The 13,788-nt window shown below is 46.9% G+C and overlaps 1 protein-coding gene across 8 annotated transcripts in view; it reads right to left on the bottom strand.

Annotated features, from left to right (window-relative positions):
* Positions 1-12,400, bottom strand: part of LOC6595301 (tropomodulin) — a 49,401-nt gene extending 37,001 nt beyond the window's left edge. For 2 of the 8 annotated variants that reach the window (XM_026995195.1, XM_026995196.1), the window contains exon 1: positions 11,955-12,399. In XM_026995195.1, the coding sequence (XP_026850996.1) occupies positions 11,955-12,218 (264 nt within the window). In that variant the 5' untranslated portion in view covers positions 12,219-12,399. Of the gene's footprint in view, positions 1-5,928; positions 6,335-11,954 lie in introns of those variants that run through there. The other 6 variants (XM_026995199.1, XM_026995200.1, XM_026995194.1 and 3 more) reach the window with 5 other exon arrangements.
* Between the last annotated feature and the right edge of the window lie 1,388 nt (positions 12,401-13,788).

The raw sequence follows: 13,788 nt of genomic DNA, 5'->3' as shown, positions 1-13,788 counted from the left end.
GACAACAGTGGGGGCAGGAGCGGGAGTCAGTGCTGAAAGCGTATGCATTTCCATTGATGGTTTACAAACAAATAGGGGGGGGGTACGCGAATCAAGGGGTGTGGGGAATCTGAAAAGGGCGGGGGGGAAGGTGTGAGCTACGATGGGGTGAAGGGCTTTCACCGTCCGAGGGCTTTCACCTTTTTCGGGGCCTGAAATGAGGAAAGTTTTCTTACACCTGGAGAGCTGTGAGGAAGTGAGCGAAAAAAGCCAATGGCCAAGAGGTGGGGCAAGGTCTCCTGAGAGGTCTTCGACCCTCTTCACCTGAGAATGAGGCACGTTAAAGATCGAAGGGTAGGGTACGTCTCGTGAAGCAAATTTCACCTGCCCGTCACGCACTGTATTGTGTAGCCTGAGTGGAACTGCTCTGCACCGAGGTGAGTTTGAGCTGAGGTGAGTTTCTATTTTCTTGGCAGCACGCCGCCCACGCCCACGCCGTGCCCCACAGGCCATGTCAGAAATGATCATTGACATTGTCGCGCTGAAGGTGTTTTCGCACACCCAAGCACAGGTGCACTCACACACAGGCAGGTGCGTCTGAGAGCAGCTATGGCACGCTCTCTGACTCTCACCTTTTATAAATACACCTTGGACGCACACACCTGCTGCTCCCAAAGCGCCTCTCTCTCGGTCTCGCTCTCGCTCTCGCTCTCTTTCTCTCCATCGCTCTTCGAAGAGTAAGAGCGAAAGGTGAGTAAAGCGAGAGTGGAAAAGTGGCTGATTTCAAGGTAAATCATGTCCGTTCTTGTTCGCTTTTACTTGGAAAGAAATCTCTCTGTCTCTCTCTTTGTCTGAGGCGAACCTAATGACAAAGATGGTCAAAGAACAACAGACAATACCAAAGGGAATATCAATGCTAAGATGGCTAAAGCCACTACAACATTTTCCACGACTTTTCGTCAGCGTGCATTTTGAAAGTGGACGAAGGCTCTTTTAAATTCGAGAGAGGCTTTTAAGCCTTGAGAGAGCCCAAAACCCATAAATAAGGCTGAGATTTCACTGTATGTGTGCACACGATTCTCATGCGTTTTAAGTCTGCCTGCTTGGATTGGTTTTTTATGACGGCGCTGTCGCAATATATCCATTACTTTAGAATTTACTAGGGACTATGATAGTTCCTCAATACGCTTACCCACAAACCTTTTTGCGATTTTAATCAGCTGTTTTATTTTTAAGTTCGTGGACTTCCTCGTTTCCAAAAACCTTGCTGCGTATAACTATTGAAATGTATGGGCGTTACCCATCTTACTATCATGATCATTGTCTTTGTCCGCACCATCTCTGGTACCCCTCTTCATCACACCAACCACAAAGGAATGTCTGACCATGTGCCTGTCTACGAATCATAAATATTATTTAATTTTCTATATGTTTCTTTCCCGACCATTAAAATTATGTAGGTTATAATTTAAATAATCAAACAAGCACGGAAAGAGAGGTGTTGACGCAGAAAGAGCGAGGGATAGAGAGAGAAATGCTTAGAAGAAAATGTTGCTAAAGAATTTCGCCTCGCCTGGGGTCGCCCGCCCAAACCATACAATACCATATAGAAAATAACTCAACAGATCCCAGCGATACAAGAAATATTTATAGATTTTGTTATTGTCAAAGTGTGTTGATGGGTGCTTGATGCTTGATGGGGCAGGCAGAGCGGCGGTGCCAGAAGATCGGAGGGGTACCACCAAACAAAACAAGTTCAGGGATTTTTCAGACTGTCAATGTGTCAAGTCCCTGGGATCTTCACGTTCCGAAAGCGCGAATACGTCAATTATAGACCCTCCGCCTGTAATTTGTACCCCTGCGTTCCGAGTGCCTGCGGTGATAGCGAATGTTGACCAATTTGTACGGCCCTGCCAGCGTTTCAAACTTGAACTCCCTGTAAAGGTGAGTGCGTGTTATAGTGTTTCGAGAGATCGGAGAAAGACCTATGACCATCTTAATTATATGTCATAGCGTCTGTTTAAGCTATTTTCGAGGGCGGATTTTTCTTTATTATTTCATTCAGTATACAACTAACCGTTGGGTGTTAAAGAAGCTTTGTATTCTCGGAGTAAGTTCTGAAATCGCCTCCTGTGACACGTTGACATTTGGTGCCAACACTTTTGCAACATATATCAGCCATGTGTTTTTTGTATGATCCACCAATAGTATTCCTTTTCCTTGTTCTCGATTTGCATTTAACGATCTGTTCGATTCTTTCTTTTTCCGTGTAAACGAATGTTTTCCCAGTTTTGGTGGGGACCTGCTAATGGGCAGGTGATTTATGAGCATGGGAGCCGGGCGTGACACTTTTATGTATGTATGCACTTCTGTGGCTGTGTCTGGGCTAATAGTCCCCAAACAGCGGGTCGCATATCAATCATACGCACTGTTGGACGCTCCCAGAATCGTCGCTGCCCGAGAGGAACTCTCCGAGAATAGCCGGCGCACAGATTTAGCAATTTAAATGCAGTTGCTACTCGAGTCGATCCGCTTAAATGTCGTCGCCCACTTCCGGGATCAGTCTGTCACTTGCCCCGTGCCTCATGCCTCTGGCCATCCCATCCCATCCCATCCCCTCCCTTTGTGGCAGAGAACTAATTACAGAGGCGCATGTGGCGATCAGATCAACTTCTGTTGGAACTGCAGTTGGTCGAACATTTCATTTGGTTTCATTTGGCTTGGTTTCGTTTCGTTTCATTTCATTTCATTTCATTGATTTCTAGCTGTTCTTTTTCTGGCCAAAAAACACATTTCATTGCAAAACCAACGTTTTCCGACCATTCCAACAGCAACGATCCTCACAGAATGCACTGTCGTGGGCGAGGGCAGGCGGGAGGGGGTGGCTATTGGCGGGGCAGCACACAAACATCGAGAGAATCGTTTTTAGTGAAAATAAATTGAAAATCTTTTGGAACATATTCCGAATGTTGTGATAGATTGCGAGCATTTTCAGCTGTCCGCCCGGCCCGTACGACTGTCTGTCCGATTGTCCGCTTGTCGCTCTGCCACTCTGTCGCTGGCTCTATAGATTATGCATGTGTTGGTGTACAGCATCTGTGTCTGCGCTCTCCCTTGCCTGTTGCTGTTGCTGTTTCCTCCTCTGATTCCCATTCGTTGCCCATGCAAATCCACACCATTCGCTGACTTTTGCATGTTTGTTCTAGTCGTAGTCAGAGTCAAAGTCAGAGCCAGAATCAAGAAGCAAGGAATTCTTCGAAGGCAAGAGGCACTGGCGATGCACTGCCAGAAGATGTACAGTCCAATATACATATACCTAATATTTTCGTATAGAGGGATATACACCAGTCGTAAAAGTCTGTTCAAGAAATTTATATTGTAAGATTGCGCTCCAGGGAGTATTGAATAGTTCTCGTATATACGTATCTAAGAGCATCTGAGTTTCGTATGGTTTCTTTGAAAGTTCCCTCCTGCAAACGTCTTCTTCTACTCCTTGTCTTTTGGCCTGGTCCACATTTTGATTGATTGCACGAACACGCTGCAAACCAAAGCCGAAGACAATGGGGAAATGGCGCTGGGAAATGATTTTTCAAAATGTTCGAATCAGAACGAGACAGAGAAAAAGCAAGGGAATGAAAGAGAGAGTGAGAGGAGAGGAGAACAGAGGAGAGCATGGCTATGTATGACAGCTGCAGCTGTGGATGGATGGGTGCTAGTGGGTGGCTGTGGCAGGTCTATTACTGTAAAATTCTGTGTACCAGTGTGTGGGTGTGGGGAGGCTTGCATGGCTAATGCCCGCAATATGCCCGCAGGGAGCTTTGCTGACCGCCGCTCCTGCTCTGCCGCTGCCGCTGTCGCTGCTGCTGTTGCTGCTACTGCATTTAATCAATCTAATGCATGCTGTCCCCAGGCCACACCGGACAGCTCGCTATCCCCCTTCGACACCCGTCAAATTAACACCTCAACGAGTCAATCGCTCAAAAATAATTAAAAGCCAGAGAGAAAAGAGAGTAATTGAGTGGGATAGTGAGTGCAATCATTTATAGGTGATTTGCGAAACTAGGGGAAGTACGGAGAGTGGATGAATGAGCAATCAAAGGGAGACAATCTGCTGTAGAATCGAAAGCGAGAAAAGTGCAGAGCAAGAAATATATATTTCCCATCAGCAAATTGAAGGATGAAGGACGGCGACTGCTTAAGCGACACCACTCACTCAACAGGAGGGGGAACGGGTTAGAGGCGACCGCAAACTGCTTAGAAAAATTGCTAATAAACCAACAACAATGCACGAAACAGCAATAACAGGGCGATGAACGAAGGAGCGAGGCGGAAGGCGGAGAATGAGGAGGATAGGCAATAACAGGAACAACAAGCACAATGGCCAAAGGAGATAAAAAAAGTGTGTCGATAGCAGCGGCACAGCATAATAAAGCAGAACTTTGCGGGAGGAGAGCAGAGGCTGGCAGAAGGAGAGAGCGTGGACAAGCAAGAGATTAGGCCAGCGAGTGGGGAGAGAGCAGGCAGTCAACGTTTATTTTTAAACATATTGAAAAGGCAGCAAGAAGAAGCACAAGAAAAGGGGGAAGAATAAGAACCAGCATCTGCGACCAAGGCAGGGCATATCTATGTAAGGTGCGGCACCACTGCCTTTTGGAGGTGCTTATTTTTGTGCCCTGTCCTTACTATAAACTCGGAGTCAGTCCCCAATATGAGTTAAATGTGGGACTACGACAAGCCAAAACTATTTTCTATACCTGATAGAGAGAGAGATGTTTCTGCCTTCGATCAAGGAGAGCAAGTCTAAGCAGGGTGTGTGTTTTAAGGCACTTTCCTGCCCTGTACTATGTTTGTGCTATGAGGCGACGGACGACAATTCAACACCTTACATGAATTGCCCCTTGGGCCGAGGCAAGCGCAACGAATGAAAACAATTTTATTAAGTGAAAAATACGAAGGCAGAAAATAACCCGCAGCCAAAATAAACAGTCCAAAGGCGAAGGAGGAGGAAGGAGTGGAAAGAGGTATTAGAAGCACTGGGCCGAGGGACAGGAGAGGAGAGGTAGCAAAAGTCCTTGGCAGTGGCTAAAAGTTCGAACAAACTGAACGGGTTGCTCTGCTGATGAGGAGGGGAGGATATCTGATTGAAAGATGCGTCGAAGCGTCGCTGTCGCTGTCGCTGTCGATGTCGGCTGCTCACCTTGAACCACAACAAAAGCAACAACACACAACGCACGCACGCACCTGCACGGCAGACACAATTAAGAGCGAAAGAAAACGGAAGCAGACGACAAAATTTTACGAGCCAAGCAGAGCAGTGCAGAGAGAGAGTAAGCAGAGCGGCAGAGCAGCATAGCAGCATAGCAGCAGGTGACAACATCAGCGACGACGACGATGCTGGCGGGCGACTTCTTTACATAAAAGATTGACAAGTGATTTTCACACCCAAGTGGCAAGCGCAGGAAAACACACAGCAAGAGAAGCAACAAGAAAAGCCGAAAGAAGGCCAGGGAAAAGTTTCAAGTTTGGGAAATTTGTTTTCGGGGGGGAAATTGCCGGAGAGCATTGTTCTGCTAAGTCGATAGGGATGCATGCTCCCCCCGTCCGCCCTCTCTCCCACTCACTGTTGAACAGTTTTAATTTGCCAAAGAGTTAAAGAGGAAAAGAGAGAATTGAGTGAATGATTGAATACCAAGACCCAAAAGATGATAAAACACGAGAGGCGAACGAGGAATCGGAACAGACGAGATTATAGGAATACCCTGCCTAGAGTGAAGTACGAGTTGATAACTTAGAATATTGTATGCTTGCTATGATATTAAAGGGCATTAAAGCCTTCGGCTTGCCGAATTCATATTTTATTTGACTGCCAGTCGATGCATGTGATTGATGGGCAGAAGACCACCCCTGAGTCCGGCCCTGAATACGGCCCCCTGGCTATGGGCGACTTACCAAATCTTTTAGGATGGCCATGGCGACCGTTTGGCTTCCTGTCGGGTGGTGGGTGGTGGTCTAATCCGCTTTTGGCAAAATCGAATAGAAATTAGCCTGAATGATTGCGGGGCAATATTCGTATTGCGCACAATTTCAATTGAAATTTTCGTAGTTTTCCTTTCAGAATTTTACAAAATTTTGTTGGATCCCGCACACACACACGCACACAAAACACACACACACGGAGATCGCGCGTCACAAACTACGCAGGAGAGCGATAGAGAGAGCAGGCTAGACGGTAAGAGGGCCAAAAACTAATCTATTTATTTTCCGACTGAATGGGAGATGGATATTGCCATTCCAGCAATAAATCAATAGTTTCGGTGGGATTTAGGAGTGTTTTGGGGGTATTTCGACCGTTTGGCGTTCCTTTGTTTCGGGGTTTTGCGATGCAACTGAAACCAAATCGGAAGCTGCATCGAAATGCAATCAAAGTGCCAATTGACGTCGAGAATCTGGTCGGTTGTTCTCTGCTCAACTCGGCAAAACAATGCAACACGAAACAATACAATACAATATATTATCCGTCTATATATACATATATCGTAACTTTCGATTTCTGGGCGTTGACAAATTCCTGGCATTTCTGCAAGTACGAACCATTTCGCATACCACCGTCGCGTCGGAAAGCGGAAATCGGCCCTGGCGGCCACTGCGGGCCAAGTGGACTGCCAACTCGAGCTTAACGCGTGGCAGGCATTCCCACACGCCAGGGAACGCCAGCCCGTCCAGGCCGCCCCTCGATTACAGCTCGTTTAATTCGTATATTAATGAGCAAATTAAACGCAAATTGCAACCAGACTGCAATTATTACATTTCGTTAATTTGCAACTCGAAAAAAATTCAGAATATTGTACGAGTGGATGGGCATTGCCATGAAAAAGGCCACACAGACCAAATAATTAAAAGCTGATATACGTATGTTCGATATTATTTTCTAAATTGAATGAAATTTAATAAAATTTCATTAACTGTAATACGGAAACCTCCTAAAATGAGTTCACTTTTTTGGTATTTTTTTGTATATTTATAGGTGAAGGTTTTCCTTTACTTTAAATAAATAACTGGAAAAAATTAATATCAATCCTCTTTATACGTACATCAGAAGTACGTTCGCGACCCGCGGAAATGTCCATATACAGAAATACAGAAATACGATTATCGAATACATTATGCGGACAGTGGATCAGTCAGAACTGATTCCTGAGAAACTGCGAAGATGTTGATTGAGCTGCTCAAAGTCTGGCCTGTAGTGGGGATCTGTTTTGGATCTAAGCCATACTTCAAAATCTTTCTCATTCTTCGATTCAGGGATTTGCTTTAGTTATAAAGTGAATAAAGAATGAGAGAACGATTATCTTAGTGTCAAAGGACAGCGGACAGAGCTTCCAATGGGAGCATGGCCAAAATGCAATGGAATTATGAGCCGGATTGGGCGTCAATGCCCCTGTCCTTGTGGGGACTTGAACGAAATCGAAATGCAAATTTATGGATATTATTTATTTATTAAATGTGGATGTGGCTGCAACCAGGGCAGAGCCAGGCCAGTGGACGTGGACACGGCCAAGCTGATTCAGTGTAAACAAGCAGATGTCAGTGTTGTCTGTTCTGTTGTTCTGTTGTTCGGAATTTCGGAATATTTGTTGAGTTGCTGTTAAATGGGGTTAGGCAAATGTTTAGCCGCCTCGCTCCGTTTGTTCGGCCGAAACTAATTTGCAAATTGCGGCCCAAAGGAGGGCGTCCTTGCGGTGGTGGTGCAGGGTGGCCCTCCTCCCTTGTATCTTAATTTCCTCTGAAAGGAAATGCCAATTGCCTGGGGGAACTATTTGGGGAACTTCCAGGTTGATCCTTTTAAGCGGTCTATGGAATTTTTAGCTAATTGCGAGCGAGGCACCTTCCTCCTTGGCCACGAATTTAATTTGCATTCGGTCGGTCTGGAGCCCCCTTCAAGGGCGCAGTAGGATGTCGAGCGGTCCTCGGCGCGCCCTGTTCAAAGAGAGAGCTCGTGAAAATCTGCAAATTTCCTCATTGATTTGCCAAACAGACAGCATTGTTATTTTAGTTGTTGCGTTGTTTTGCTGCGCCCCTCCCCCCTGGCGGCACCCCCTCCCAGAGTGGGGAAACTACGCAAAACATGTTGTAAATTGAATTTTATTCGTTGAGATTTTTGCGGCCCGCACAAATGTAATTGAAATAAATTCTCAATAGAATAGAATATCCGCCCCAGACACTCGCCCCCATGCACGGAGGAAATTATTTGTTTGCAACGCTCGGAAAACTCGGGGGGAAAATCGGATGGGGAGGCGACTCTGAGCAATGGGCAAATTTCCGTTGCGGCAGGTCAAAGTAGCGGCGGCAGAGAGTGATTTCGGATGAGATCTGGATAAATAAATAAGGAAAAGTGTTTGAAAATTACATGAAATATATGCCAGTCATAAAGCGGATTTTCCTGTGTGCCAGAGGAGTCCAAAAGGGGGCGGGGTGGGTCGCAAGCGGGGAGGGCGGGAGGGGGCTACAAATCGCTCAGTAGAATAAATGGCACGTTCATCATACGCCCCGTGCGCCGCACACACGATTTGGGAGACCTATTTATACACCTACATATGCCCCAGAGCATTTATCTACGAGAAAACATATGCATGTGGGATCGATTCAAGCATACTATATTCCATGTACACGATATATGTTTTGGGGTATGGAGGGGGCCCGAAACTCGTCTGTTTTCACGCAAAGACGTTTGCCTTTCAATTATATAAACATATTTCGATTGTATTCAGTCAACAGGGAGGGGGGGATCCGGGAGTGTGTGTGCATTAAAATTATAAATTGTTTGAACAGCCAAAGGCACCAAATAAATAAAACGAGAACGAGAAGGAGAACGAAAGCGAAGCGCATAAATATCTGACCAAATGTACTCGAAATGAGTCAAAATATTGGATGAATAATCACCCGAATAGGGTCAGGAAGGGGGTGGGGCAGCGGCTGGGGGCGTTCGCCTTGGGGACTGCAACAAGTGAATGGAAGCTAAGCGAGCGTCAAAGGTCGCGACAAATGACTGACATTGAATTGTCATCTCGTTGTGCGTCGCCCTCAGAGCAAATGGGCCCACAAATACGATTATAAAGCATCCCCTAACAGATCCAGTATTTCCAAGTTCAAATCTTCTTTCAAAATCATAACACCTACTCTCGGAAATGGTATACTCCTGCCATTCAACGGATATTTGTTTGTGCCAGATATTTGTTGTGGCAGTGAAATATTTGCTGGCTGACTTCAAGAGGCGCCATCGCTGACATCTGTCAGCGGCGTGGCAAGGGCACGCAATAGTGGATCCTGATTAGGACTGCGGCTATCCGCAGTTCTGTGGAAAGCGCGGGCCAATTTCAAATGAATTTATATCGCAACGGAATCATCATGGAAATAGTTGCGGTCTCATCCGATACGAGACCCAGCTAATCGATTGGAAAGGGCGCACTATCCCTACCTTCTCTCTTCCCCAAGCTGTATCCCCAATCTAATATATATGCGCAAACACATCCGCATTAGCCGCACTGCAAAGCAGCGCCGAAGCCCCCATGGATTTCCAATTAATCTCTGCTCAATATTATGATGTCTAATCAACAGAGTCCTGACCGGGACAGGACGTCACAGCGGAGGGACAATGGCTGTCCAGGAAATGCCATTATGTATGTGTGGGAGTGGGAGCATCTGTGTGCTGTAGCCTGGTTATGTGTAGCTTTACGGCTTGTTGCACAAATTAGCATGCCCCATTTGACCCGAGAGGCAGGAGCCGGAGTCGGAGTCGGAGTCAGAGTCGGGGCAAAGATTTGCCTAAATACATTGGGAAATGGGAAATGAAATCAGCAAACAGCAAAGAGCCAGCGGACAGCGGAACAACAGTTAAATCAACTGTGAAATTTATGACAGTTTTCCTCGACGTGGGGAAGAGGTAAAAGGGAGAGCCAGAGCCGACCACGGGCTGGGCTCCGACCTTATTTAACTAATTTTGCATCTGCTATTTGAACTCTGGCTCCTAGGCACGTACCCTTGCGGCCGGAACTTTGACCTGTTAAGCGCATAAAAATGACAAAAATGCTACGTGACTCATTAGCAAAAGTTGCAAAGAAAAAAAGGATGGAAAATGGTGGCGGGGGAAGCGAGAGGCAGAAGTTCAGCAGTTCATGAGCCTCGCGTTGCAAAGTCAGAACGGATCCTGACAGGCGGCAACGCAATTAGTTCCATAAGCTGCTCCGCCCGGGGCCAGAAAGAGGCACATAACCCGACGACACATGTGGACACTCCCACGCACATGCATGCACTGGGAGAAAAGATGATCCCCACTTTTTGATCTAACGATGAAGAGCTATCATATATGTACAAGCAAACCGATCGAAAGATTAAGCCACGCACTGTGGCAGGTAGAGCTCTGTGCAGTGGTCTTTCTGGTTTTCCACTGCTTTTCCCCGCCCTTTCGTTCAGTGTAATGACAATCCTCACATCCTTATCCACAGGACTCTCTGGCTTACAGCGAAGCTCATGCGTTTTCATTCCCATTTCCATTTCGGGCACATAAAAGCCAGCGGCGGCGGCGGTGGCGGCACAAAAAAGAAAGGCCGAACCGACCCCAAAAGCCAATTGCAATGCAAATTTAATTTGGCTGCCATAAAACTCGGGTAAATTCGGTGGCAGAGGAGGAGGAGGGGGGAGTACGGGGGAGACTGTGGCAGACAGTCGTAAAACAGAGAAACAGCGGAGAGGCAGAGAAATCGAAGATTCCCGGGGGTGGACGTGGGAGGGGCAGAAAGAGAGGGGCAAAGGGGCGTGTTGCATGCGTGGCTGCCGCGCCAAGCCGGAAATGCAATTTGTAATTTTGTGCAACGATTTGTGGCAATTAATTGCTGCACAAGCGGCGCACTCAGTACGGGCTTGCCCTCCCTGCCCCCCGTCCCACACGGCCGGCACTAGACACCCCGCCGTACTCCTTGAGTACGCGCCAGACCGCAAGACACAAAAACCCCAATATTTATTCTGTTTTTCTGTTTTTTTGTTGCATTTTTATTTTTTATGTTTGCTTTATGTTCGTTTTTTAGTCTTCTTTACTTTTTTGTGCATTTGTTGGCGGCACAGAATTTATTGCATTTAATTTTTGTTACCATTTCTTCGTCTCGGATTTTGTTCTCTGGGTTTCTGTTGACCCGGAGAGGAGGAGGATGGATTCTTGGCATCGGATGTTGCATGGCATCGCGTATTTAAGTGATTTCTGCTCAACAATAATATAATTTTCATTTTTTTATTCGGACGCGGGACCGTTTTTTGATCCACGGGCTCTCAAGAAAAATTCGAAAATCTTTTGTGATAATTTGCGCCGAAATCAAACAGCTGCAAAATTTGTTTTCCTTCTGTTTTCCTGCTTTTCTTCTTCGACTCGATTCGACGTGGCGTCGCCTATAGAAAGTGTGGCCGAACCATGGCGATATATAGCTACATATATCGCGAATATATAGCCATAGATCTCGACCAAATTCGTGTGTGTGCATATAATGAAGGGGGAGATTTATAATATTTGTGGGACCGTATAAACAATTTGCTAAGACGCACATAGAAAAATGGCATTTTGAATAAATAATATAACCAGAGTTCGCCATGTTTTGGCCACTTTCACGAGCGCTCAAAGATCACAAAGGCGAAGGCGGCCAGCAGTGGGGAAGGGCGGGGGAGGAAATTGATGAGGAGATCCCTACATCTGAAATATGATTTATTGGGTTTCATAAGCTGAACGCTTGAAGGAAAGCCAAAAACTATGGAAGAATCTTTTCAGTTATGCATCGATTTCTATGGGTTTCTCGAGTGAGTAAATGGACTGTAACCCTTGTACATATATTGTGCATATACATATATATTAAATACCATAATCCATTATACACTTAAGAGTGAATAAGTTATTGCCATTTAGAGATCTATAAGCCTGGGATGGGAGCACTCACCTCAGTGATTTTCATGGTTCTCTTGACCGTCTTGCGGGTGACTTCAGTTGTCTCCTCGACAACGTCTCCGTCCTCGTCGATGGTCTCGGTGATCATTTTCTCGGTCTCCCCAGGAATGACCTCCTCGGTCCGTTCGGTGACGACGCTGCTCTTGCTTTCGGCATCGGCGTTGGCGTTGGCTTCCGCAGCCGCATCCACATCCGCGTCCGGCTTGGGCTTGGCCTCCTCGGCGGAGCCACCAAAGACATCCTCAATGTCCGACATGATTAGACAGGATTTGTGGGGATTTTCTTGGCTTAGCCTGGGGTTTTGACTCGTTTTTCTTGCGCTTTCTTTGGAGCACTTTCACTTGGTTCGTTCTCCTCTCCGGATCGATCCACTGACACGCACTGGCACTCACTGGTACAACAATTACACACACAACAACAAGAGATATTTCTCGTTTTGTTTTTTCGTTTTCGTTGCCTGAAAAGAATCGGATCGGCCAGAAATGAATATACTTTTTCGGTATTTGACTTTTGGCTCTTGGCAGCCGCTGATTATTATATAAACAAGTGGGGGGCGCCGTTCCTCACTTCACGATCACTGCGCGATCACGTTTTCCTGGACGATAGATAGATATTCTCCTACGGGGTTATCGGTTAACGGTTAATGGTTAACGGTTTACGATGGGATCCTCTGGGATCCTCTGATCTTGGGGATGTAGTGCATTCGATGCTTCCTCTCGGGGCGGTGTTCACTGCATTTGTGAGAGCCACCGCGCGGATTCAGTGGCGACGAAAGGCGCCTCAACAACGAGAACAACGGAGAAAGTGAGACAGGGCGCGAGACAAAGAGAAAGAGAGCGAGAGATAACGGAACAATGGAACAACGGAACAAAGTCGGGTACGCACACGACAAAAGTGAATGAAAAGCGAAACAAACTGAAATTATAGTACAATCAAAAATGCATAATTTCAGTTTGTTTCGCAAATAACGATTACGATCCCGATTCCGATTCAGAGTCGGAATAATCGACGAACACAACGGCAAACACGGCACACGAGGCAAATTACACGATCGATCACGAGTCCGCTGCTGCTGCCTTTGCTTTGCTTCTGCTCTGCTTTTGCTTTGGATTCTGCCGCTGCTGCTGCTCCTAGTTTTTTCTCTGCCTATGTTTCTAAATCTGCTGCCAGAGGCCACCGGAACCGACGCCGGAGAGCAGCAGCACCACCAACAACAAGGTATCTTTGCACAAGGGTGGGGCAGAGTTGTCCTGAGACCACGAGGCGATGGTCGAGCCAGAGCGCTCTCTGGGATTTATTCACCCCACTAGGAGTATACCTTGGCCAGCAGCATATACATAGTCGCAGAGCAGAATGGAAAATTTGTGCAGGAGAGGACGTGGGGGATAGGCTAGAAATAGCCCAGCGGCCAGAGGAGATTTCTCTCACGCCCCACGTCTGCCGCTCTCTACTCTCACTGATGCCGCCGCCGCCTCTGGCTCTGGCTCTGCCGATGCTGCCTTTTGCTGACGTACGACTATTTCTCATTTTTGAATGTTGATCTTCGTCTCATTTTTGTTTTTAGTACGGCTGCTGCCTGTTGTTGTTGCTGTTGTTGCTGTTGTTGCTCGCCCTCGGCCAAAACAAAAGAGAATGAGAGGTCCCGCTAATTGTCCGCCTGTTGCAATTTTCCCGTTAGCCGGGCGCTTGCTGCTGCTTGGCTGCCCTGGCGACTGCAATTAGTGCGGCTGCCGCCTGACGTCTGAGGCTCGTCAAATTTGAAACCTCTGCTGGTGCATCCCTCCACCCCACCTCACCCCACCCCACCCCACCCCACGCGGAGTCAG

This window comes from Drosophila persimilis, unplaced genomic scaffold, assembly GCF_003286085.1.
Source record: "Drosophila persimilis strain 14011-0111.01,24,50 unplaced genomic scaffold, DperRS2 tig00000000-arrow-pilon, whole genome shotgun sequence".
Classification (NCBI taxonomy): Eukaryota; Metazoa; Arthropoda; class Insecta; order Diptera; family Drosophilidae; genus Drosophila; species Drosophila persimilis.
This window is presented reverse-complemented; position numbering and strand designations above follow the sequence as displayed.